Source organism: Bos mutus, chromosome 1 (assembly GCF_027580195.1).
Source record: "Bos mutus isolate GX-2022 chromosome 1, NWIPB_WYAK_1.1, whole genome shotgun sequence".
Taxonomy (NCBI): Eukaryota; Metazoa; Chordata; class Mammalia; order Artiodactyla; family Bovidae; genus Bos; species Bos mutus.
Window position 1 is genome coordinate 44,331,211 of NC_091617.1, and position 22,036 is coordinate 44,353,246.

General features: G+C 37.9%; 1 protein-coding gene across 30 annotated transcripts in view; it reads right to left on the reverse strand.

Annotated features, from left to right (window-relative positions):
- ABI3BP (ABI family member 3 binding protein) overlaps positions 1 to 22,036 on the reverse strand; it is a 301,574-nt gene that overhangs the window by 144,673 nt on the left and 134,865 nt on the right. For 25 of the 30 annotated variants that reach the window (XM_070368623.1, XM_070368593.1, XM_070368551.1 and 22 more), the window contains exons 7-14: positions 20,323 to 20,371; positions 19,311 to 19,382; positions 18,681 to 18,773; positions 10,892 to 10,969; positions 8,927 to 9,001; positions 8,104 to 8,178; positions 7,140 to 7,211; positions 6,592 to 6,666 (exon numbers count right to left, since the gene is read on the reverse strand). In XM_070368623.1, the coding sequence (XP_070224724.1) occupies positions 6,592 to 6,666; positions 7,140 to 7,211; positions 8,104 to 8,178; positions 8,927 to 9,001; positions 10,892 to 10,969; positions 18,681 to 18,773; positions 19,311 to 19,382; positions 20,323 to 20,371 (589 nt within the window). The remainder of the gene's footprint in view (positions 1 to 6,591; positions 6,667 to 7,139; positions 7,212 to 8,103; positions 8,179 to 8,926; positions 9,002 to 10,891; positions 10,970 to 18,680; positions 18,774 to 19,310; positions 19,383 to 20,322; positions 20,372 to 22,036) is intronic. The other 5 variants (XM_070368631.1, XM_070368610.1, XM_070368602.1 and 2 more) reach the window with 3 other exon arrangements.

Here is a 22,036-nt window from a genome sequence, read left to right on the forward strand (position 1 = left end):
GGAAAATACAACAGGCCAGCAATACGTAGCTGGATGAGAAAAGCATTTATAAGACCCACATGCAGAGTTCTGAGTACCATTTAAATAAGGACATAAAGCTCTCTTACATTTCTTAGAAAAATAAAATACCTTTCTAGCTGGCCTTTAAATTTGTGAAAATATTGCTTACATGAAAAATTCTCATGAAGCCAAACCAATGACTCTGGCTGTAAATCTCTAAGAGGCCACTGTAAATCTATAAACCACTCACCACACTTAAATTTTATTTTCCTGATCACAAAGCATCAACACCTCCATTTATTCCTATGTTTTCTCTTCTCTAGGGTTTAATCCAGTTGGGTGGGCCAGATTTACACTCATCAACACCTCACAGGCAGACAATAAGATGCAAATAGAGTTCAGCCTCTCTTCAACCACTGTGAGCAAACCACCTGTGGCCCAAACTTCCCACCCAATATACCACGCCTCGAACATGCTGATCGCTTCAGCTTTCAAGTCTTTAAATAATTTTTAGAGCTTAACTGCATCCAGCAATTTACTAAAGCTCTATAATGTACTGAAAGAACGAAACACTGAAAATAGTAGTAAACTCCTAAAGGGAGTTCCCAAAGTGGATTCTAATGAAGACTGAGGTAGACTATCCTCAGTTCTGTCAAGGGAAGTCTCTAAAGATAATTGTTTATTTCTCAAGGGGAAATAATTAGGCCAGAAGGAACTGTCCTCTTAGTAATAAGTTACAGAACAGTTAAAAGGAAAAGTCAGTTTGTCTGGACATGTTGGAGGAAGAACAGGCAGGAGAATTTTCTAAGGATGCAAATAAACACAATAGGTCATCTTGGGTTATATAAAAAAGCCATTTCTTTATTTGATTAAGGTTTCAAATCCCTCCTGGTCCTAAATGATGGTCTTTTAAGGGGATGACCAAGTAAATTAAGGAGGCTTAACACTGAGAGCATTAGCAAGCCAGAAACAAAACATTGGCTTCCATCCTCCTTCTCCAACCATATATGGGCTTTAGAAATCATGCATCTACTCCATCTGCAGGATAAGATATCTATCTGTCTGTCTGTCTGTGTATCTATCTCTATCTCTCCCACTTCCGATGACCATATTGCATTGGTCATGGTGTCATTTTACTCTCTGCCCTAGGCAGGGGCTGGGAGTTGATTCAGGCTTCCCATTCAACCCGATCAGTGTGGTCATGTGATATCTACCATCAGTGCCATAGGGTTAATAGGATGTCAGGCTATTTCCATGGGGTTGCAGGATCTCTTCAAAATATACTGCATATGTCCGGGTCTATTCTCCTTAGACATGTGTCCACAAAGAGTTGAACATAACTGAGCGACTGAACTGATTCTCCTTAGACGTTTTTACACAAGTGAAATGAAGACCCAAGAATCATTTGGTGTACTTCTATTCTCTCTTGCTTCTTTTCTTTCTATTAATTAAATTGGGAGTTTAGGATTAACAGATACACACTACCATATATAAAATAGGTAAACAACAAAGATCTACTGTATAGCACAGGGAACTACCCTCAGTATCTTATAGTAACCTATAGTGGAAAAGAATCTGAAAAAGAATATATATTACATATATAGAACTGAATATGTATGTATAACTGAATCAATTTCTCTACACTTGAAACTAACAACAGTGCAAATTAACTACACTTCAATAAAATGCAAAAAATTGAAAGAAAAGTACATGAAAAGAAAATGGTGATGTTGGACCATAAAGATGGCTGAGTGCTGAAGAATTGATGTTTTTGAACTGTGGTGTTGGAGAAGACTCTTGAGAGTCCCTTGGATTGCAAGGAGATCACACCAGTCCGTCCTAAAGGAAATCAGTCCTGAATATTCACTGGAAGGATTGATGCTGAAGCTGAAGCTCCAATACTTTGGCCACCTGATACAAAGAGCTGACTCACTGGAAAAGACCTTGATGCTGGGAAAGATTGAAGGCAGGAAGAGAAGGGGACAACAGAGTACAAGATGGTTGGATGGCATCACCAACTCAGTGGACATGAGTTTGAGTGAGCTCTAGGAGATGGTGAAGGACAGGGAAGCCTAGTGTGCTGCAGTCCATGTGGTTGCAAAGAGTCGGACATGATTGAGCAACTGAACAAAATTCCCTTTGCTTCCAGGGACTTCTGGAAGATTGATATGATGGTGTATGTACAACCCTTTGAATCTCTTAGGCAAATACAAACGCAAATAAAACTGTTACACAAATAAAACTGTTATGCAAATACAAAATCATATTATTCCAGTGAAGAAGTACTCCAACAAGCATGTACACATCCATGCAGATCCACAACTCATCGAGGGGTAAAGGTACTGAGAGCTTTTCCAGAACTCACTCTATAGTAATAGAAATCATAGTCAACTGGCCACTTTCCAATAGAACATAAGACCAATTCTATTGCATCATCAGAGAGATTGACTTTTCTAAATGATTGTTACAAGCACTTAAGTATTTCTAAAATGTAGCCAACTTTTTTATAATACAGAATTTATACATAATTTTACATTTTGGCATATAGTGAAAGAGCAGATCTTTATAATTTCCTTTTTGTATTATAAGAAAAGTTGGATTTGCCAAGGAAGTCAAAATCAATCAACCCTACTTAAACATATTTTAGAGGAGGTTTAAACAAAATAAAATTCCAAATAATGAGATCACAAAATGCTGTGCTAATGAAGCATTGGGGCCAATAGGCTAAAAGTAGGGAAGAATATGTTTGATGCACTTCTCAGATTTCCTAGGACAGTCCAAATTCCAAATACCCTGTCCCACTCTTGCCATCAACTATTGAAATGATTTCAATACTCAACATGCAAGTTAGAATTTCCATATAGGTTTTTATAGCCAAAAGTAATATAGAAATCTTTATGAGAGCATGCATTTGGATCATTTGATACAGAGTATGAAATAAATGTGGAAAACAAATCTAGCAAATTCTGAAGCAAAATGAATTTCACAAACGGAATTGATAAATGTTTAATGGTTGATGAAGAGACAAGCAGCCTCTGGCATCCAAGTGCTGGCCAGGCACTCACAGCTTGGCTGTGGTGTTTGCCTACTGGACATCAACAGTTAAGAACACCAATATCAGACAAGTCCACCTGGTGACCAAGATGGACCAAGGCAAAAATAAGACCATTCTGTAACTGTGTGGAACACAAAGGCAAGGGCACAAAAATTACTGTCCTCATATCCTGGCTAATATCTTTATCAATCACAACTATAGTCTCACTCCTCTTTTCTTGCCTTATAGTTAAGAATTATTAAAATTTTCTATCACAGATTCCTCCCATTTTCAGCCAATATCAAGTTCAGAGCAAAGCTTCACTTTCTTAAACCCTCCCCAGAATTACCTAACACAAGACTAAATCCCGTAAGACATCCTTCCCAACATCCTCTTACTAAGAGATCCACAGTTCCTCATGGCCTACAATCTCATTGTTACAATAAGTAAATAAACTTAACTTTGTTCAAATATAGCTGAAGGTAACTGACAGAGTAAATACAGATGCATTGTATTTCAACATAGAAAATAAGATGTGTTCATTTCACTGTAATAATATGATTAATATCAGCTGAAATATATAATTTATTCAAAAGAAATAACAACTAAAAACAAGACAAATGTTTTTATGTACCAGCATTTAAGTACTATCTCTGCCTCTCTCTCTCTTCTTAATTCTCAACTAATTGCATTAGGAAGCCATGTGAGTAACTGGAAAATACAATAATCATATATGTTGAAACTAAACAGGAAATAGAAACAGTGCATGTATAAATTCACAAAATCAATGAAGAAACAAAGGCTGAAATGAAAGGATTGTGTGAATATATCAACTTTTTAAATCAGAAGTAACACATATTATAATCTGAAATGGAACATGTTAGTAATATCCCACGGAACACCTAAACAAGAGGTAGATGTGAGCGTTAAAAGCCTTAGCAGAAACAAGAAATACTTAACCACCCACTTTGAGAAATCAACTTTACATTGATTTCTCTGGCCCACTGTCCTGTGATTGACCACATTTGATGCTTCTTATCTGCATCATGTGAAATATTACAGACTACAGTGAAAAGGTAGTGCTTCTTCAACTTTACAAATCACCTGGAGATCTTGTTAAACAGCAGATTTTGATTCATTAGATTTGAAGTAGAGCCCAAGACTCAGCCTTTCTAACAAGTTCCCTGGTGATGTCAATGCTGCCTGTCCAAACATCACACCAAGTAGCCCAGACATAACCATTCAATATTCCAAGGGCAGACTAGGGAGTTTCTGTGGCTGATTCTTATGCCTGCAACCATATCTACTGAACCCTTACAGCCCATGACCAGCTCCAGCACTTCATCTAGACACAGCTGGCAGTTGACGGTTTTTGAAAGTTCTCTGGCACTAAGGTGGACCTGGCAGGAGTGAGGCAGCTGAATAATAAACTGCTTCCTGCTGCATTAGCCTCTATTCATAATCCACCAGGGCCAAACCAGAATTAAAGGAACCTTTCTTTTATTGGGATTTCCAGTCTCATCTATCTGTATCCTCTTTGTAACTTCACAATCTTCACCTCCCAGCATATTCTATCTATTCCCCAAAGCTCACTTCAATTCAGGCTTTATATATAATTCATATCCTAGGCATTAAAATCACAGAAGGGGTTTCCTGGAGGTTTTAGTCAGTTTGCTCTTAAATAATCATAGACACCAAAAATCTAGAGGCTGGTCAAGAGAAGCCCAGGAAAATCTACGTCCCTATGTTTATAACCTAAAAGTTAAGAGATAAAAGGGACCTAAGTAGTATATTAGTTCAGTGGGCCCTAACAGTCCTCGGTTTGGTAGATGTGATGCTTGTATAGGATGGGGGATTGGGGTGGCAGGCGGGGGCGGGGGTCAGGTAAGATCTGCCATAATGGAGCAGATAAACCAGCACACATGCCCACAGATAAGCCTTGTTCCACAGTCAGTGCTGTGGTGGAGTATGAAACTCCACCCGATTTTGTACTCAGTGACCCAGGTTCTGAAGGTAGTCTTGCACCAACAGTTAGTAATTGCAGTAGAATTTTAAGGGCAGGACATGGGGAATTAAGGCTTGCTACTGCTAAGTCGCTTCAGTCGTGTCCGACTCTGTGCGACCCCATAGACGGCAGCCCGTTAGGCTCCTCTGTCCCTGCGATTCTCCAGGCAAGAACACTGGAGTGGGTTGCCATTTCCTTCTCCAATGCATGAAAGTGAAAAGTGAAAGTGAAGTCGCTCAGTCGTGCCTGACTCTTAGTGACCCCATGGACTGCAACCTACCAGGCTTCTCTGTCCATGGGATTTTCCAGGCAAGAGTACTTGACTGGGTTGCCATTGCCTTCTCCAGAATTAAGGCTTAGAAAGACCCAGTTTAAGGCTTCTCTAGATTGGCTGACAACAACAGCCAACTTACTGATGTTTTCCCACTTGAGAAAACCAGGGGAGACTGTAACAGACACACTGAGTTCATTTGATGCCATCTTTGTATCTTTTGCTAAGATCTGAACCCATTACGCTCAACAGAGAAAGATAATTTGACTAAGATCTATGTGTCCATGAGCCCATGCTCATCCTTCCTCAAACCAGCCATATGCTGAACTCCTTTCTGAAGAATATCACAGATTGGTGGTGTGTTTAATGTCATTACATGAATGTCTAACTACATTACATGCTAGTTATAGGTGCTAAAAGAATCACAACCAGAAGGTTCACAAAGTTAAAAATAAATGAAACAAAAATCATGGAAGTAATCACACAAAGTGGTTTATGAGGTCTTCTTACAATTCTCACATGCTAAATAATTTCTTTGGTTGACTGCTAGACTTCAAAGAAAAGATATAAAGGTAAAAATTTTTGAGGAAAAAAATATGTTTTTTGAAAAGAAAAGCTATTTCCCTCAATCAATTTTAGTGTTAGAACACAAGAATTCTCAGGAGAAAAAAGCCAATTGCTACAGTTTACAAAAGAGCGAACTAAGATCCAGAAAAGTAGAGAAAAATAGCTAAAATATGTGGTTGGTAGTAAAACCAGAACTGGAACCAAGGTCCGGAATTAGTGTTAAGACCTGTGGTCTCTCCTCTAAATTACAATATGTTTACAGATTTTAGGACTCAGTAATAATATCTTGCATGTAGTAAACTCTCAAATGTTCATTGAATATTTTATTGAAAAGAGGCAAATACCTACCTGCAAGGGAAATAGTAAATTCATATTGTTAAATAAGACTACCATAGAGCTTATTTTTGTTACTGTTCTCATGTCACAAAAGAGATCTCTAGAAATTCAATGAGCCAACTTGCAGTTCATCTTCTAGCCAGACTTCTAACTGTATATCCAGACATTAAAACACAGATCTTTAGAACAAATGCAAAAACATTTTGCTTTTGTATTGAGAAAAATGAAATTAATCTAAGCACCAAGAATAGATTATAGCTTTACCATTTACTACAAATATATGGATAATCAATTAAAGAACCTATAGAAATAAAAATAAGAGAAGTTATTCAATACTGTTGCTCCAATCTATTAAAAAAAAAAAAAGAAAGTAATTACCAGTTTGAGGCAGTAGAATTTTGGAATCTTCAGATATTTTACTTGTAGGCACAATCCCTGGCTTTTCACTTGAAGCTACAGCAAAAAAAGAAATGGAATTCACTGAGAATTTTTTTTTTTTGAGAGGATAGAGAGACAGAAATAGATTGCCCGTGTTGTTAAATGGCTACCAGTAGCCTGAAATAAAAAAACACACATTGATCCAACTAAACATCATTATATACCAAGAAGCAATCAATACACTACACGCATTCAGAGAGCATTTGAACAGGGACTAGATGGAGACCAGAGTTTGGTGTCATACTCTTAACGTTTCTGAGGACAGAAAACTAACAAAATTGGCTCTCTGGAATGGACAGACTAATAATTGTTACTGAATTTGTAGAAAACTCAATCAGAGAAAAAAAAGTCAACCAGCTGTTTGGCTGAGTCAGACTGAAATCATCAGCTCATTGAGGTTTGCACAGCTAGGATCCCGTAAACGTGTCCTACAGAATTAAGCAGTCACCACCCACAACGGAACAGCAGATTCAAGGCACGGTTATTACCCAAGGCGCCCCCAGGTTTCTCAAAAGGGAAAGGTGTTTTTGCCTGAGGAAATTCTGGAAGCCTTTTCGGAGCTGCAACAAAATACACAAGAGATGTTATGACTTGAAGTGCAAGTAAGAGAAAGGTTTTTAAAATCTCAAGCTTGCAGAAACAAAAACAAACACAAAAATGAAAATTACTCAGGAAAAGTAAGGGACTGTTAGTAGTACACATTTTTACGCCTGTGTTTCAATGATGGATGATTTAAGACAGCTTCTTTTTTCTATTTTTTATAATCAAACTAAATTTAAGGAGTTTGGGTTCTTCTTCTCACCTTTATTAAACTAGTGTTCTAATTTTTTCAGCAATATATATATGTGCTCTCAGATATATTTTGTTTAAATTCAAATCAAGCATATCTGAACTAGACAATGTTCCTCCAATAGCTTTTAAAAACAAAATTGCAATAATTACATGTCTTTTTTATGCTTAAGTTTCCCCAACAACTTCCTTGATATCACATTCAAATTCTAAGAAGCAATCTATAGAAATATCATAAATATATCTTCTCTTTCAAGAGAAACAGTTAAGTAAAAAGCTATTTTGGAAAAATAAAGAAAATAATTTATGTAAAGTTTAAAAATAAAATAAAATTTTAAAAAATATAAAAAAAAAAAAAAAATAATTTATTCAGTGACAATGATTTTGAATTAAAAGAGTCAAATATAATATCAAAATATGACTACTCCCAAGGAAAACAACCAAAGGATTTATATACAGGATGACTAGTTAGTATCCTAAATTATAAAATAAAGAATTTATAGCATCTAAGGGCCTGGCATTCAGGCATTTATTGTTCTATAAGCCATGTGTCCCTTCTTTTCTGTGAGGAGATAAATTTGAATGAGTTAGCCTAAGGGTTTCTTTCAGGCATGCATAAAATTTCCAAGGAAATAATAAGCTGTAGTGTTTACTAATTTTTACCTAGAGTGCTCAGTGGCAATTCAAATCTAGGTATTAAAATAGTTTGTGATGTTCCGGGGGTCCTTCCCCTGAGAACTGCAATAAAGAAGAATTCAGTTAGAAACACCCTGAATCAGGATTTGACACTGTGACTTAACTGTATCGTGTGAGGCATGCTCATAATGGAGAATACATGGGAAGCTGAAACCTTCCATGGAAATAGCTGGCTTCCCCTGGAAAGTTTTTACACAGCTGTATTAATTTGAAGGTCTACCTTCGAATGACCATGGTGTGATATGGAAGATCAACATCACAAGGACAGAACAATATATATACATGCTGCTCCTTTTTAAAATGATTTTTAAGGAGAAGAGAATAAAGCAACTTAGATTCTCTCAAGCCAATAAACAGCTAACTTACATGACATGAAATTCTTAGTAAAAAGCATTACACTTTTGAGTAGTCTCCTTAAGTTTACTATACATAAGCCTAGGAAAAGCCAACTAAAATGGGAAGCACAGACACAGTCACGACTCTCACCCCTCCAAGCTTTGTGGATTAGAGGGCTGGCATTCTGGTTTTCTATGCCTCCCAAGAGGCTGGTAAAAAGGGTGTGCAGTTAGCATCTAACATCCAGAGCTGCCTAAAATATTAGTCACCAGGATCAAGGCATGTTGTTAACTCTTTAAGGGAACTGATCCAAGAAACAGGAAGATGAACTACTCCCTGTAAGGGAGGAAAGAAAGTGGGGAGGATGGGAAGCTAAGACACTGAGGTTATTTTTCTATGAGGGTTGGGGTGGTTTTTGTTTTTAAAGAAAAAAAGAAAAACTTCTGAGAATTACCCAGTGTTGTTTCTGAAATGTCTAATGCACTAGACACAGTGGGCTTAGTGGTTCTTGGAACTGATTCAGGAGTCACTGGAAGGGAAAAAAGATGACTTTACAAATTAAGATAAAATGAAACAACTCAGGACCATAGGGTACTGCTGTTGCCCTTTAGAATTAGAACTGACATGTATACAGACCAATTCTTTTCAAGTTAATTATGGTAAGGGCTCCCTGGCTTGGCCCAGTGTCTGAACTGACACCTCCTTCCAACTATTCCCTTCTGGGTTTGTCCACTCTCCAGGTATTTCAAAAGGCACATGGAATTGACCCTCATGGAATCACTTAACAGATTATTCATAATTTCTTGTGTCTTTTTTTCTCTTTATCTCCAGAACTTAGCACAAACTCTGGAGAATAATAAGCAAGCACATGATAAATATTTATTAAATGAGTTAATAAATGGGCAGCTAAAAGAATGACCCTGGGCAAAAAGATTTATTTAGAACTATTACATTATAGGAATTCTCTTTTCCAAACTGCAGTGAACATGCAAAGCTTAGAAGTGGGTTGAAATTATAAGGATTCAAGTGCTAAGTCACAGTTATTTCAAGTGCTAGATCAAAGGTAAAGATGACCCTCAGGTAAATAGTTTTTAAGAAATAAGAACCAGGATCACTGAAATCTGGCATGAATTGTGAGCTACACAATTCCAGAATTTTGTAGGGTAAGGATATGAAATAAACACAATAACAGTGAATAATAAATTACGAAGTTTGTCTAAGCATTTCTGAAGTGGAAAGTCCCGAGGAAGTTTTGGCAGAGAACTAAGAAATCTATAGACGCCCTCATCATATACTATGCCAAGAGAAGAAGTATGATTGGGAAAAGTCGACAGAATCTCCACTGGGTCATGCCTATCCTTTTTTTTTTTTTTTTTTGTATTTACCAATTAGACTGAAGTCAGAAAACTACCTAGGAATTTCATTCAAATGGATTACTCCAGCATCAGATTATACCTTTCCTCCAATTTCTATGAAGGTAGGGAGGGGATGGAAGGTCCTTCTCTCACCTTCAGTCAGGACCAAATACTTCTTACTCTGTCAGAAATATGTCTACTTGAATAGGTTTATTGAAATCAGGTCATTTTATTTCCCCACCAATCTTTATCTTCTCTGTACAAGTTATGAGTCAGAGTTTAGTACAAGGTATATATCACTAATTTTTCAATTTATAGCAGTTTTATGGATGAAAAACTCACTTTAGATTGGAGTTACTTTGCTAAATGAAGATTTAGGGGAATCCTTGCTAGGTATTTGTTTCACAGAGTCCTGAATGAGGTGGTACTGCTCTGGCAAAGACTCTGTAGTTCAGAGAATAATGTTTTCCTGATGGACTGGACTTGGGCAGTTTGTTCACAGAAAATTGCTGAATGTTTGTTAGTAATGGTTGATAAACTGGGGAAAATGCACACTGAATTTATTCTTCAAAGGATTTTTAAAATGAACTGTTATGTATTTTCTTCATGAAGGTCATTAATCTTCAACAGCCATTTACTAAATTATTCCAGGGTACTTTCATAGATCAAAGTATGGATAATGGTATTTTTTTAAACCAATCACTTGTGAAAGTAAAGAACTGAAAAATGCTCTCATGTCTTCTTATAAATGGAAAGCACCAAAATCATGGTATTACATCTTAGTATAAAAATATTTCAGAACGTTGAGGTAACAATTTTCACCTGGAGTGAATAATGCAGTTCTACTGTTATAGATCAGTTATATAATTCAATTGTTCATTTTGCATCTGTTGTTTTCCCAAACATTAAAGACCCAGAGTCTCCTATTGTTGTATGCTTATGATCAAAATAAACTTCCTACTGGCTCTTCACTGAAAAAAAAATACAGGCTTATCAATCACTTAATATTTGAAAAAATATATTATGTATTTTCTCAAAGTTAATAAACATAGGGATCTCATTACCTGTTATGGGCAGTGCTGGAATTTTTTCTACCTCTGGTGTTTTAGATTCAGCAGGCAATGCCAAGGTTTCATTCTTAGCTAAAAAATCAGAGAACAAACAATTTACCTCACTTCCTCATAACAGTGTCCAAATATAATTCCCTCAAAACAATCAACCAACAGACTATTTCAAGACTATTCTGCTAGTATCCCTTCCCACCAGGCAGTCAATACAATTACTGTGCATTTCTACCAGTGATTAGTATTAGTAGTGACAGCCTTCAGAATTCCTTCTCATTAACCCTAGGTAATACTTTAAGATCTAAGTTGGCACTAGAAGGAAGAAAAAAAAATGACAACCCAGTACTTGGCTAGCTCTCAAGTCATTCTGATTCACAGAGTTTCTTGAAGACATGGGTTGTATAGCAAAATGCTCCCTGGAATTTTATACTCAATTACTCCTAATTTTAAAAAAAAGTTTTTTTTAATGGAAAAGAAATTATCCATTATTATATATGGTAAAAATGTAATAGGTTATGGCAATACAGTTTTAGAAAAACATAAATAATGTACATAGGAAACTAAGATGTTTGAAGATATTTATGGTTAAAAAATTACAAAAGGTTATTTATTTGAGCCACATATCAACATAGATATTTTCTTTGGGTCTGTGTGGGAATTCAGTGTAAAAAAATGGAATCTGTTTTTCTTTTCTTTCCTCTTCTGACAACTATTCAGGAAACTTCTAAAATTCAGGTATTATTCTTCAACGAAAGTACATTTCTGTGCCAGAGCTACCCAATGATTAAGACATTCTCCGTTTCAAAAAATGCATGTAGGATTAACTCGATTCATCTATTTGGCACACTGAATCAATGACCTACTTACAATATTTTGAAAGTCTAGTAACATGAAAGAATTCATTTTTCTTTGAGATCCGCTGATCATGTCACCTTGAACTGATTATAATCAGATGGGATAAAATCCCATCTTAAGCCTTAAGTCTTAAGGCTATAAGGAACTCTTTGGGTTTCTCAACTTTGGCACTACTGACATTTGTGACTGTATATTTTCTTTTCTTTTTTTTATTATGGGGGCCTTTCGTGTGAAATGTAGGATATTCAACAGTATTTCTGGGCTTTATGCACTGGATTCCACAGCTGGACAACCAAAATACCTCTACTGTGCTTAGCTGCTCAGTGTCTTGACTCTCTGCAACCCCAAGGACTGTAACCCACCAGGCTCCTCTGTCCGTGGGGATTCTCTAGGCAAGAATACTAAGGTCGGGTACCAGGCCCTCCTCCAGGGGATCTTCCCAACCCAACCCAGGGATTTAACCCAGGTCTCCTGCATTACAGGCATATTCTTTACCATCTGTGCTACCAGGGAAGTCCAAGAATACTGGAGTGGGTAGCCAATCCCTTCTCCAGGGGAACTTTCTGACCCAGAAATCGAACCAGGGTCTCCTGCACTGCAGGAGGATTCTTCTCCATCTGAGCTACCCGGGAAGCCCAAAAATGTCTCTGCTGCTGCTGCTGCTAAGTTGCTTCAGTTGTGTCTGACTCAGTGTGACCCCATAGATGGCAGCCCACCAGGCTCCGCCGTCCCTGGGATTCTCCAGGCAAGAACACTGGAGTCGGTTGCCATTTCCTTCTCCAATGCATGAAAGTGAAAAGTGAAAGCGAAGCCGCTCAGTCATGTCTGACTCTTCTCGACCCCATGGACTGCAGCCTACCAAGCTCCGCCATGGGATTTTCCAGGCAAGAGTACTGGAGTGGGTTTCCATTGCCTTCTCCGAAAAATGTCTCTAGACACTGCCAAATATCCCAGAGTGGGAAGAAGGGGAAAGTGAAAGTGAAGTCGCTCAGTCATGTCTGACTCTTTGCGACCCCATGGACTATAGCCTACCAGGCTTCTCCGACCGTGGGATTCTCCAGGCAAGAATATTGGAGTCTGGAGTTGGTTGCCAGAAGAAGGGGAGGGGGGAGATAAAATTTCCTCTGTTGAAAACTACTGATCTAATCTGTTTTCTCAAAGTTCTTTAAGGATGCAAATTTTGTAATTTCCTCCCGGAGTTACATCACTGACATAAAGATCATTTTCTTCTTTTCAGTTCACATGGGCACAAAATACTTATTTTTTGATGATCTTAAAGACAATTATAAAGTCATGCCTTTCACAAAGACCATGGAAGCAAATCAATGTTCAGTCTGTATCATGGAAGCATACAATAGATTCCTAGAGTTAATGATTTTCAGGAGTGATTTAAACTGCTAGAAACAGGCGTCACAAGTGCTAGTGTCTTCGCCTTGGCTATCCGTCAAGTGTGCATTCTCTATTTCTGTGCAGTGAAGCTGCACAACAAGTCTATACAACAGAAACGTTTAATACCATTGTTCAATTAATGCAGCAGGGCATAACAAGAAGGGACTTTTTCTGGAATAACTAGAAAATTAAACAGATTCAGCATAATTTTATGATAAATCCTTTTTTAGATTTCTAAATCTCATCAACATTTCTTTTCTGCTTCTTTTGCAGTCAGAACTTTGGTTTAGAACTGTGATTGCTGGCACAGGAAAAAACCTTCAGATTACAATTTTTAAAATTTATTTTTTAATTGAAGGAAAATTACAATGTTGTGTTTCTGCTGTACAATGATGCAAATCAGCTATAATTACACATATATCCCCTCCCTCTTGAGTCCAAACATTGATGAGCTCTAGTTTTGTTATTTTCAGCATGTAACAAAGGAAGGTTTTTCTTTAATGTAAGATTATAAGATTTATCTTCAATGTTCTTCTTTTTTAGTGTCATCTTCTCCTTCAGGATGATTTTTGCTAATCCTTTCCTTCTTGTGTAATATCCCATGCTCTTGGTGATTCCTTAGCTAACTAGGACTATGTATTTATTTATTTTAAAAAATTATTTATTTTAACCTCCAGATCCTAGATTTTCAGGCAATGCTCTGCTTTGTTTTAGCTCTTTATGCATGCTGTTACAGGGCAATTACATTAAACTAAAATTAGACTGTTAATGAAGAAAAATGGTTAACTTCCTTCCCAAGAGGTATTTGTATTCTCTACACATCGCTAATTCCTTACAGAGGCATGTGTGCATGTGCTCGGTCATCTCCCACTCTTTTCGACCCCATAGACTGTAGCCCACCAGGCTCCTCTGTCCATGGGACTTTCTAGGCAAGAATACCAGAGTGGGCTGCCATTTCCTCCTCCAGGGGATCTTCCCAACCCAGGCAATGAACCCATGTCTCTTGCATCTACGGCATTGGCAGGTAGATTCTTTACCCACTGCACCACCTGGGAATATCGTATTTCTAAATATGGGACTTCAGACATAAGAGAAATTGGTTGAAGGGAAAGATACTTGAATGGAGACTCTTTATGACTCCTATCAAGCCATGAGTATTCACCACACTATGCATGTACTACCAGCCTTGGCAACAGCAGAGTAAAAATGCCATGAGAGCATGGCCTCAAACCCAGGAAATTCCTTTTCCTCTCTGATTTTTCTGTATCTTTTTTCAACACATTTGGTTCCTTTCATTCTTGGCAACCTAAGTCTTGGTTTTGACAAACCGTTTTTATGTCCCTGGGGAAGTATGTATATCACTAGTTTTTATTTCTCTCATTATTCACATCATGTATTCTCAGAACAAAAGCTATTAATTTCTTGATGTCCCGTGTTGGGATCTGCTGGAATGAGGATATTATTTTTAGGATTTGCCCCTCACACAGTATGACTTTTCTGAATGACAGTGATAAATAACTTCAGGACAGTTTATTTCTCCCTCATTGGTATAAAGAAATGTTATGCTCATTCTTCATAAAAAAAAAAAAACAAACAGTAAATCTAAAATGTTATTTGTGAACATAGTCTAAGATGGTACATTTGATGGATTTATTGGACATTTTCAAACATATTGCCTATTAGTCTCTTCAATGTGTCAAAAATTTGCCATGCATTAAAGATAGGTGTTTCCTTAGAAATAAGCTTTAAAAGGCATTTTCTATTTGCATAGAATTTTCTCCACTAAAATCACACTTAATCCTGAAGCCTTGGTGATTTGTATCAGAATAAAAAAAGCAAACAACAAAGCAAACCAAAAAATCAAATGTTTAATTCTCTAAATTAGAGAAAACAAAATGCTGAATTGATATTAAGGTAGCAGGTAGAAATTTGCAAAAACAAAACAAAAAAATTAGGAAATAGATATTATCAAAACTAAGAACTAAAATACCTCCCAGTTCAAAAATGACAGCAGTAGTCTGGGAAAAAATTCTATTCATTTTCAGTCTCCTTCACAAATCCTGATTTTTGTATTTTGATGAACAGATTAGGGGCTGAATCAGTAAGAAATCAGTCAGCTCCTTCCTTTTCTTTTCCTTCTAAACAAATCTTTCCCAGGCACAGGGCTAAATACATAGGCTCTGGGCAGAGAACTGGTGAGTGCAAGAGTCCTGAGCTCTGGTTCTAAACACAGGTTCACTGAGGGAATTTATTTTGGAATCCTCTTGGCTTTAGCACAGCATTTAGAGGATGTGGAGTTGAGTCTCAGGTTTTATGGCTAATGAGGAGGTGATCAAGTCTGATGTACAAATTAAAGAAAGGAAGCCTAGAATCGCTCGTCTACATTCTTGTAAATAACTCACCGTAAGACTAACAGATATGAATATTTTTACAGTAAAAATGTAAGGACTGCACAAAATCACAAAGATCTATTGGCAAATATATTTACATCTTAATAAAATGGTGATGCCGGAGAAGGCGATGGCACCCCACTCCAGTACTCTCGGCTGGAAAATCCCATGGATGGAGGAGCCTGGTAGGCTGCAGTCCATGGGGTCGCTAAAAGTCGACTTCACTTTCACTTTTCACTTCCCTGCATTGGAGAAGGAAATGGCAACCCATTCCAGTGTTCTTGCCTGGAGAATCCCAGGGACGGGGGAGCCTGGTGGGCTGCCGTCTATGGGGTCGCACAGAGTTGGACACGACTGAAGTGGCTTAGCAGCAGCAAAATGGTGATGCATCAATTCTGAAAAATTTTCTAAAATTATAAGAGTAATAGTCCTCTGATTAATCCTCTCTACTCACTCAAGGCTTTGATCCTCTTTCTGCCAGGAAATTCTCAAATTATAGCTAAGGAGAACTTAATAGTCTGTCTTTTAAAACTGTTACAGTCTGATTGCCTCACATCAAATAAGTAAATAGGTCAAACCTCAGTGAGGGAGGAGAAATTAAGTCTGAGGTCCCTGCATGTGTAGATACCATGTCTGTGTAAATCACCATCACGTCTCCTCCCCTGCCACTTGTAGTTCTGGCATCAAGTAATCTTTACTAAATATTTGCTGAAGAAACGTTGCTAAACAGGGGCTTGGACCTGTTTCAAACTTGTAATAAGTGAAGATTCACTTGTAACAAGTGCTAAAGTTCTTAGCTAGTTCAAGGAGAATATTCTACATTTTAAAGTCTTATTCAGTTTCTACTACATCCTGCCTTATTCCTCCATATTTATCAGTGGCCCAGGACATTTACCAGAGACACATTTTCCAGAGACTTTAGAGGTTCTCAAATTGTGGTTTCCGGACCAGCAGCATCAGTATCACCTGGGTTGCTGCTGCTACTGCTAAGTCGCTTCAGTCGTGTCCAACTCTGTGCGACCCCATAGACGGCAGCCCACTAGGCTCCCCCGTCCCTGGGATTCTCCAGGCAAGAACACTGGAGTGGGTTGCCATTTCCTTCTCCTATGCGTGAAAGTGAAAAGTGAAAGTGAAGTCGCTCAGTCATGTCCGACCCTTAGCGACCCATGGACTGCAGCCTACCAGGCTCCTCCGTCCATGGGATTTTCCAGGCAAGAGTACTGGAGTGGGGTGCCATTGCCTTCTCCAGTCACCTGGGTACTAGGCAGAAATGCAAATTCTCAGGTGTCACCCCAGAAACAACTAAATCATTGGTCTGAATTCTCTCTATAGCATAGGATCTCAACCTTGATGAAGTATGGTGAGTCCCAGCAGTGTAACAAATCCATCAGAGCTTCCCATGTTTCATCAGCATTGAGATCCTCTGCTATAGAGAGAATTCAGACCAATGTGATACTCAAATGCAGCAACTAGCTTAGCCCACTGGCCGCTCCAACTATTTCCTAGGTGCCCATTAAAGGAGTTTTGCTGTTTTTTTTTCCCCAAAATTGTTGTTTTATGTTTTTTAAACACTAAAATCATATCAGGTTTTATCTGTGCGTGTGTTAAGTCATATGAGTTGTGTCCAACTCTTTGCAACCCTATGGACTGTAGCCCACCTATGCGGCTCCTCTGTCCATGGGATTCTCCAGGCAAATATATTGGAGTGAGTTGCCATGCCCTTCACCAGGGGGTCTTCCCGACCCAGGGATCAAACCTGCATCTTTTACATCTCCTGCATTGACAGGCAGGTTCTTTACCAATAGTGCCACCTGTGAAACCCTTAGGTTCTTTCTAGAAGTAGGAAACAGGATCGATCTCAAGTAAATAGTAATTCAAACAAGCCTGACCTTTACCTCAGTTTCCACTGAAAATATCTAGCAGTCCCTTGATAGTACAGCGTGATAAGTATAATTTACTATATAAATGTGTATATTTTGGATAATTGGATCAATATTCACTCTTCCTTCAAAAATATAAAGTAACTATTTCCCTATAGAATGTGATTTATTTGAATACCTCCAACACTCCATCCTATCTACTTCTTTTTCCAATTTTTTCATTATGGTGAAAGATACATAACAAAAATCCTAACCATTTTTCAAGTATACAGTTCAACAGTATTAAATACATTTGCAATGTTGTACAACTATCACCACCATCCATGTCCAGAACTCTCCTTATCTTGTAACACTGAATCTCTTCACCATTAAACATTAATTCCTCATTCTTCTCCTCCTCCAGTCTCTGGAAGCCACCATTCTACTCTCTGTTTCTATGAATCTCTCTACTCTAGGTATCTCAAATAAGGTATCTCAAATAACAGTCTTTTATCTTTTGTGACTTCTTATCACTTAGCATCATGTTCTCAAGGTCCACTTATACTATAGTAAATGTCAGAATTTCCTTCCCTTTTAAGACTGAATAATTATCCATGGTGTGTATGTGTGTGTATATATGTGTGTGTATATATGTGTGTATATATATATATACACACACACATACATACATATACACACCACATTTTGCTTATCCATTCATCTGTTGATGGACGCTTGAGCTGTTTCCACATTTTAGCTATTGTGAATAATGCTACTGTGAATATGAATGTACAAATATCTCTTTAAGACTGCTCCCAATCCTTTTGGTTGTATAACCAGAAGTGAAATTGCTGGGTCAGGTAGTTTGATCCTTGATGCTCAGATGGTAAAGCCTGCAATGTGGGAGACCCAGGTTCATGTTCGATCCCTGGATCAGAAAGAGTCTCTGGAGAAGGGAATGACTACTCACTCCACTATTCTTGCCTGGAGAATTCTATGGACAGAGAAGCCTGGTGGGTTACTGTCCATGGGGTCTCAAAGAGTCAGACAAAACTGAGTGACTAACACTTTTACTTTCTTTCATGGTAATTTTATTTTTAACTTTTTGAGGAATGGACATACTGTTTTCCACAGCAGTTGTACAGTCTTTTATTCCCATTCACATGCACATGCTTGTCCCTTACTTTTCCCTTCGGGATCTCCAAAGAGCTCATTGGCTAGATCCCTTGGACATCCTAGGAATATCAGTGCTAATATTGTCACTGCAATATTCACATATAAATCTTGGCCACTTACCTAACTGTGTCTTGATTGCCTCTGAAATCTCGAACATTATGGAAGTGGGAAGTTTGACGGTGGTTTCATTAAGGCCTGGGATAACAAGGTGGACTGCGAGAAAACAGATGTAGTAAAAGAAAATGCATCCTGAAACAAAGCTCAGAGAATTGGAACCATGACACTTAGAGCTTATTTTGCTTAGTCAATTTCAACCCAAACTTTAAAAACCTGGGAAAAAATATGACAGTAAATTTTAAACATAATCTTTTTTCATATTCAGAACTGAACAACCAAAATAATGTGACTTAATCCACAGACTTAAAAATTGTAGAATGGCTCCTTAAGATTAAAAACACCGTTACTAAGAATAACTTTTAAGAGAGTTCTTCAATATGACAAGGACTCTCTCACAATACCAACAGGTAGGCAGGTAGGAGGGGAGCCAATAGGTACAGGCTAGAGTTGTTTCCCTAACACTCCTGGATCCTAGCCTGGAATGGAAACAAGCCAGGATGCTAAACAATGAAAGGAAATGAACCAACATCGATTTAACAGACCTGCACACAGTGCAAAATTCTATAACAGCCTTGTTATCAAAATAAGAGCCTGATTTGCTTAACGTAGATGTAGATTTCAAGGCAGACTCACCCAGTATTGTTCCTCCATAGGGGATCTTATCTGGAGATTTAGTTGAGGCCCTGTGTGTAACATTCTGAATCACTGTTGAAAGACCAAAAGATAATAGTGTGAATGGGGAAAAAAAAAAAAAAATACAGTCAAGAAGCAGAATGAAGCTAATAACGTAAAGCCATCTGCAGTGGAGAAATCTGATCCTTTTTTAATTAATAGAAAGGAACTCACTGGGCTGGCTACACAACCAATGAAAGAGCTAGAAGGCACATCCTAACACCGATGCCTTTAAGTAGAGAAAGTGTTCCATTCTAATTAGCTTAAAATTTCCTTTCTCAGCTCCACTCCCTGCAGTCTACCCAAGTTAAATAACTTGCACAAAATGAGGCAATGACATACTCAGTAAATAAAATGAATTAGAAAATGTATATCCTCAAAGCAAAGATTCTATGGATAAGTCCAATACTAACTGACCCCATTTTGAAAATACACTTGAGGCATTGTGTTTTCTTAAAAATGAATTAGTATTTTAGGTGCCCAATCTCTTCCACCACAAAACTTTCTGGAAATAATTGAGTCTTAAACAATTTGAAAAACTGAAAGTCAGAACAAAAATGACTAGATGCTGAAATAAGACATAACTCTTGAGACCTGGATTTCTTTACAGTCCTTAAAGTGAGCTCTAAATCATAGTTATCATTTCATTAATCAACATATCTTATTAATGACTTCCTACATCTAAACGATCTTAATCCTGCAGAAAGCCACATATATTTAATTGGTTTTTTAAAATTTAATACTTGTTAGGGTTGTTCTTTCTCCAGATGTTCAACCAATATGCCTTGCCAAGACTTGGCCTATTTGTAGAGTCAAAATTATCTGTTAACTTCTAATTTACTAGAGCAATTATTTTTCAAAAAAATAAGCATAAATATATATTTTTAAAATATGTGCTATGTTTAATTATCTCAGTTTAAAAGGCATATTAAAATAGTTGTAAGCATATATCCAGAGCAGACATGCAAATTACCTTGCTTGATGATTGTTACTGGGATTAGCTTTCTTGGGACATATGCTGGCTGAAAAGAGGAAGAGATACAGCTTTTGAGTTATGGTTAACTTAAAAAATAATTTTAAAACTGAAAGTAGTCCTTTCTTGCCTTCTATGAAGCTCTCCATGACACTGGTTTAACGGTTGCTGGAAAGATCTTTAGTACATATATCTGCCTCTGTTTTATTGCATTCATTAGTTTTTTCCCATAAATGTCCAAAGATTTGACAGAAGCAGTTCCTTCAAAATTTCCATTAGTTTATTTTACTCAGAAACTGCAATGGAAAGAAGTGAAATCCTTTGGATTGAATCCTAGTGTATTTTCACTTAATTTGAACCAGTGAACCCGTCAAATTCTGTCTTTATATTCCCTCTCAAAAAAAGATTTTAAGCTACACATTCTTTTAAAACCAATCAGAATAGCATTGAAACATGTATATTATCATATGTAAAATAGATGACCAGTGTAGGTTCCATGCCTAAAGCAGGGCATCCAAAGCCAGTGCGCTGGGACAACCCAGAGGGACGGGGTCGGGAGAGAGGAGGCAGGGGGTTCAGGATGGGGGAGACACATGTATACCTGGGGCGATTCATGCTGATGTATGGCAAAAAGCATCACCACATTGTAAAGTAATTATCTTCCAATTAAACAAATAAATAAATTTTAAAAACCAATCAACCAACCCTACAATTGTTACAGGGTGTCCCACTGCTGCTTCAAGCACACAACCACTGTGAACTCCTGATGCTAAGCTTTTCCTTGCCCAGGAAGGCAGAGCTGGGACTCAGATCCAGACATGCCTACTTCCAAAGCCTGCAGGTTTAACAATTGTGTATGTCTTAATGCCCAGAGGACCTCAAAATTGGAAGGGCAGGTCTCAGAGGGCTGTGACTTCTCCCTTCTTCCAAATTCCCTCAGATGTCCCACGGTAAGTTTGGATGTCATGGAGAGAGCCACTTGAACTAGGGGCACGTTTAGTGTTAACCTTACAGTGGAGTCCTCACTGGGGATAGTGAGCCAAGGATAAGACAGCCAAGAGAGAGGCATGAAACAGGATGAAAGAACAGCAGGAAATATACAGAGCAGAATTAGACTGAGCTAAAGGGGTAAGTCGGAGAAGGCAATGGCAATCCACTCCAGAACTCTTGCCTGGAAAATCCCATGGACAGAGGAGCCCGGTAGGCTTCAGTCCGTGGGGTCACTAAGAGTCGGACATGACTGAGCGACTTCACTTTCACTTTTCACTTTCATGCATTGGAGAAGGAAACGGCAACCCACTCCAGTGTTCTTGCCTGGAGAATCCCAAGGACGGTGGAGCCTGGTGGGCTGCCATCTGTGGGGCCGCACAGAGTCAGACATGACTGAAGCGACTTAATAGTAGTAGTCAAGGGGTAAGTAAGCATGACATTGATTTTCTGAAGCTTGGTTTAACCTGGATGCATGGTATAGATATTCCCGGTACTAGACCTGCTGACAATCCAGGATGTAGTGAATGAGATACTTAACCACACAGGTGTTTAAAGTTGTGAGCAAAGATTTGTTCACATGCTCCCATTCTGATAAGCAATATACCCATAACAAAGAAGGGCCACAATACCACACTTACTGTTGCCTATTTTTCTTCTTGTATTAAAGTCCTTATGTTTAAAAAACACAGAAAATAAAAGTTTACTAATTATTTTCAAAAGAAGC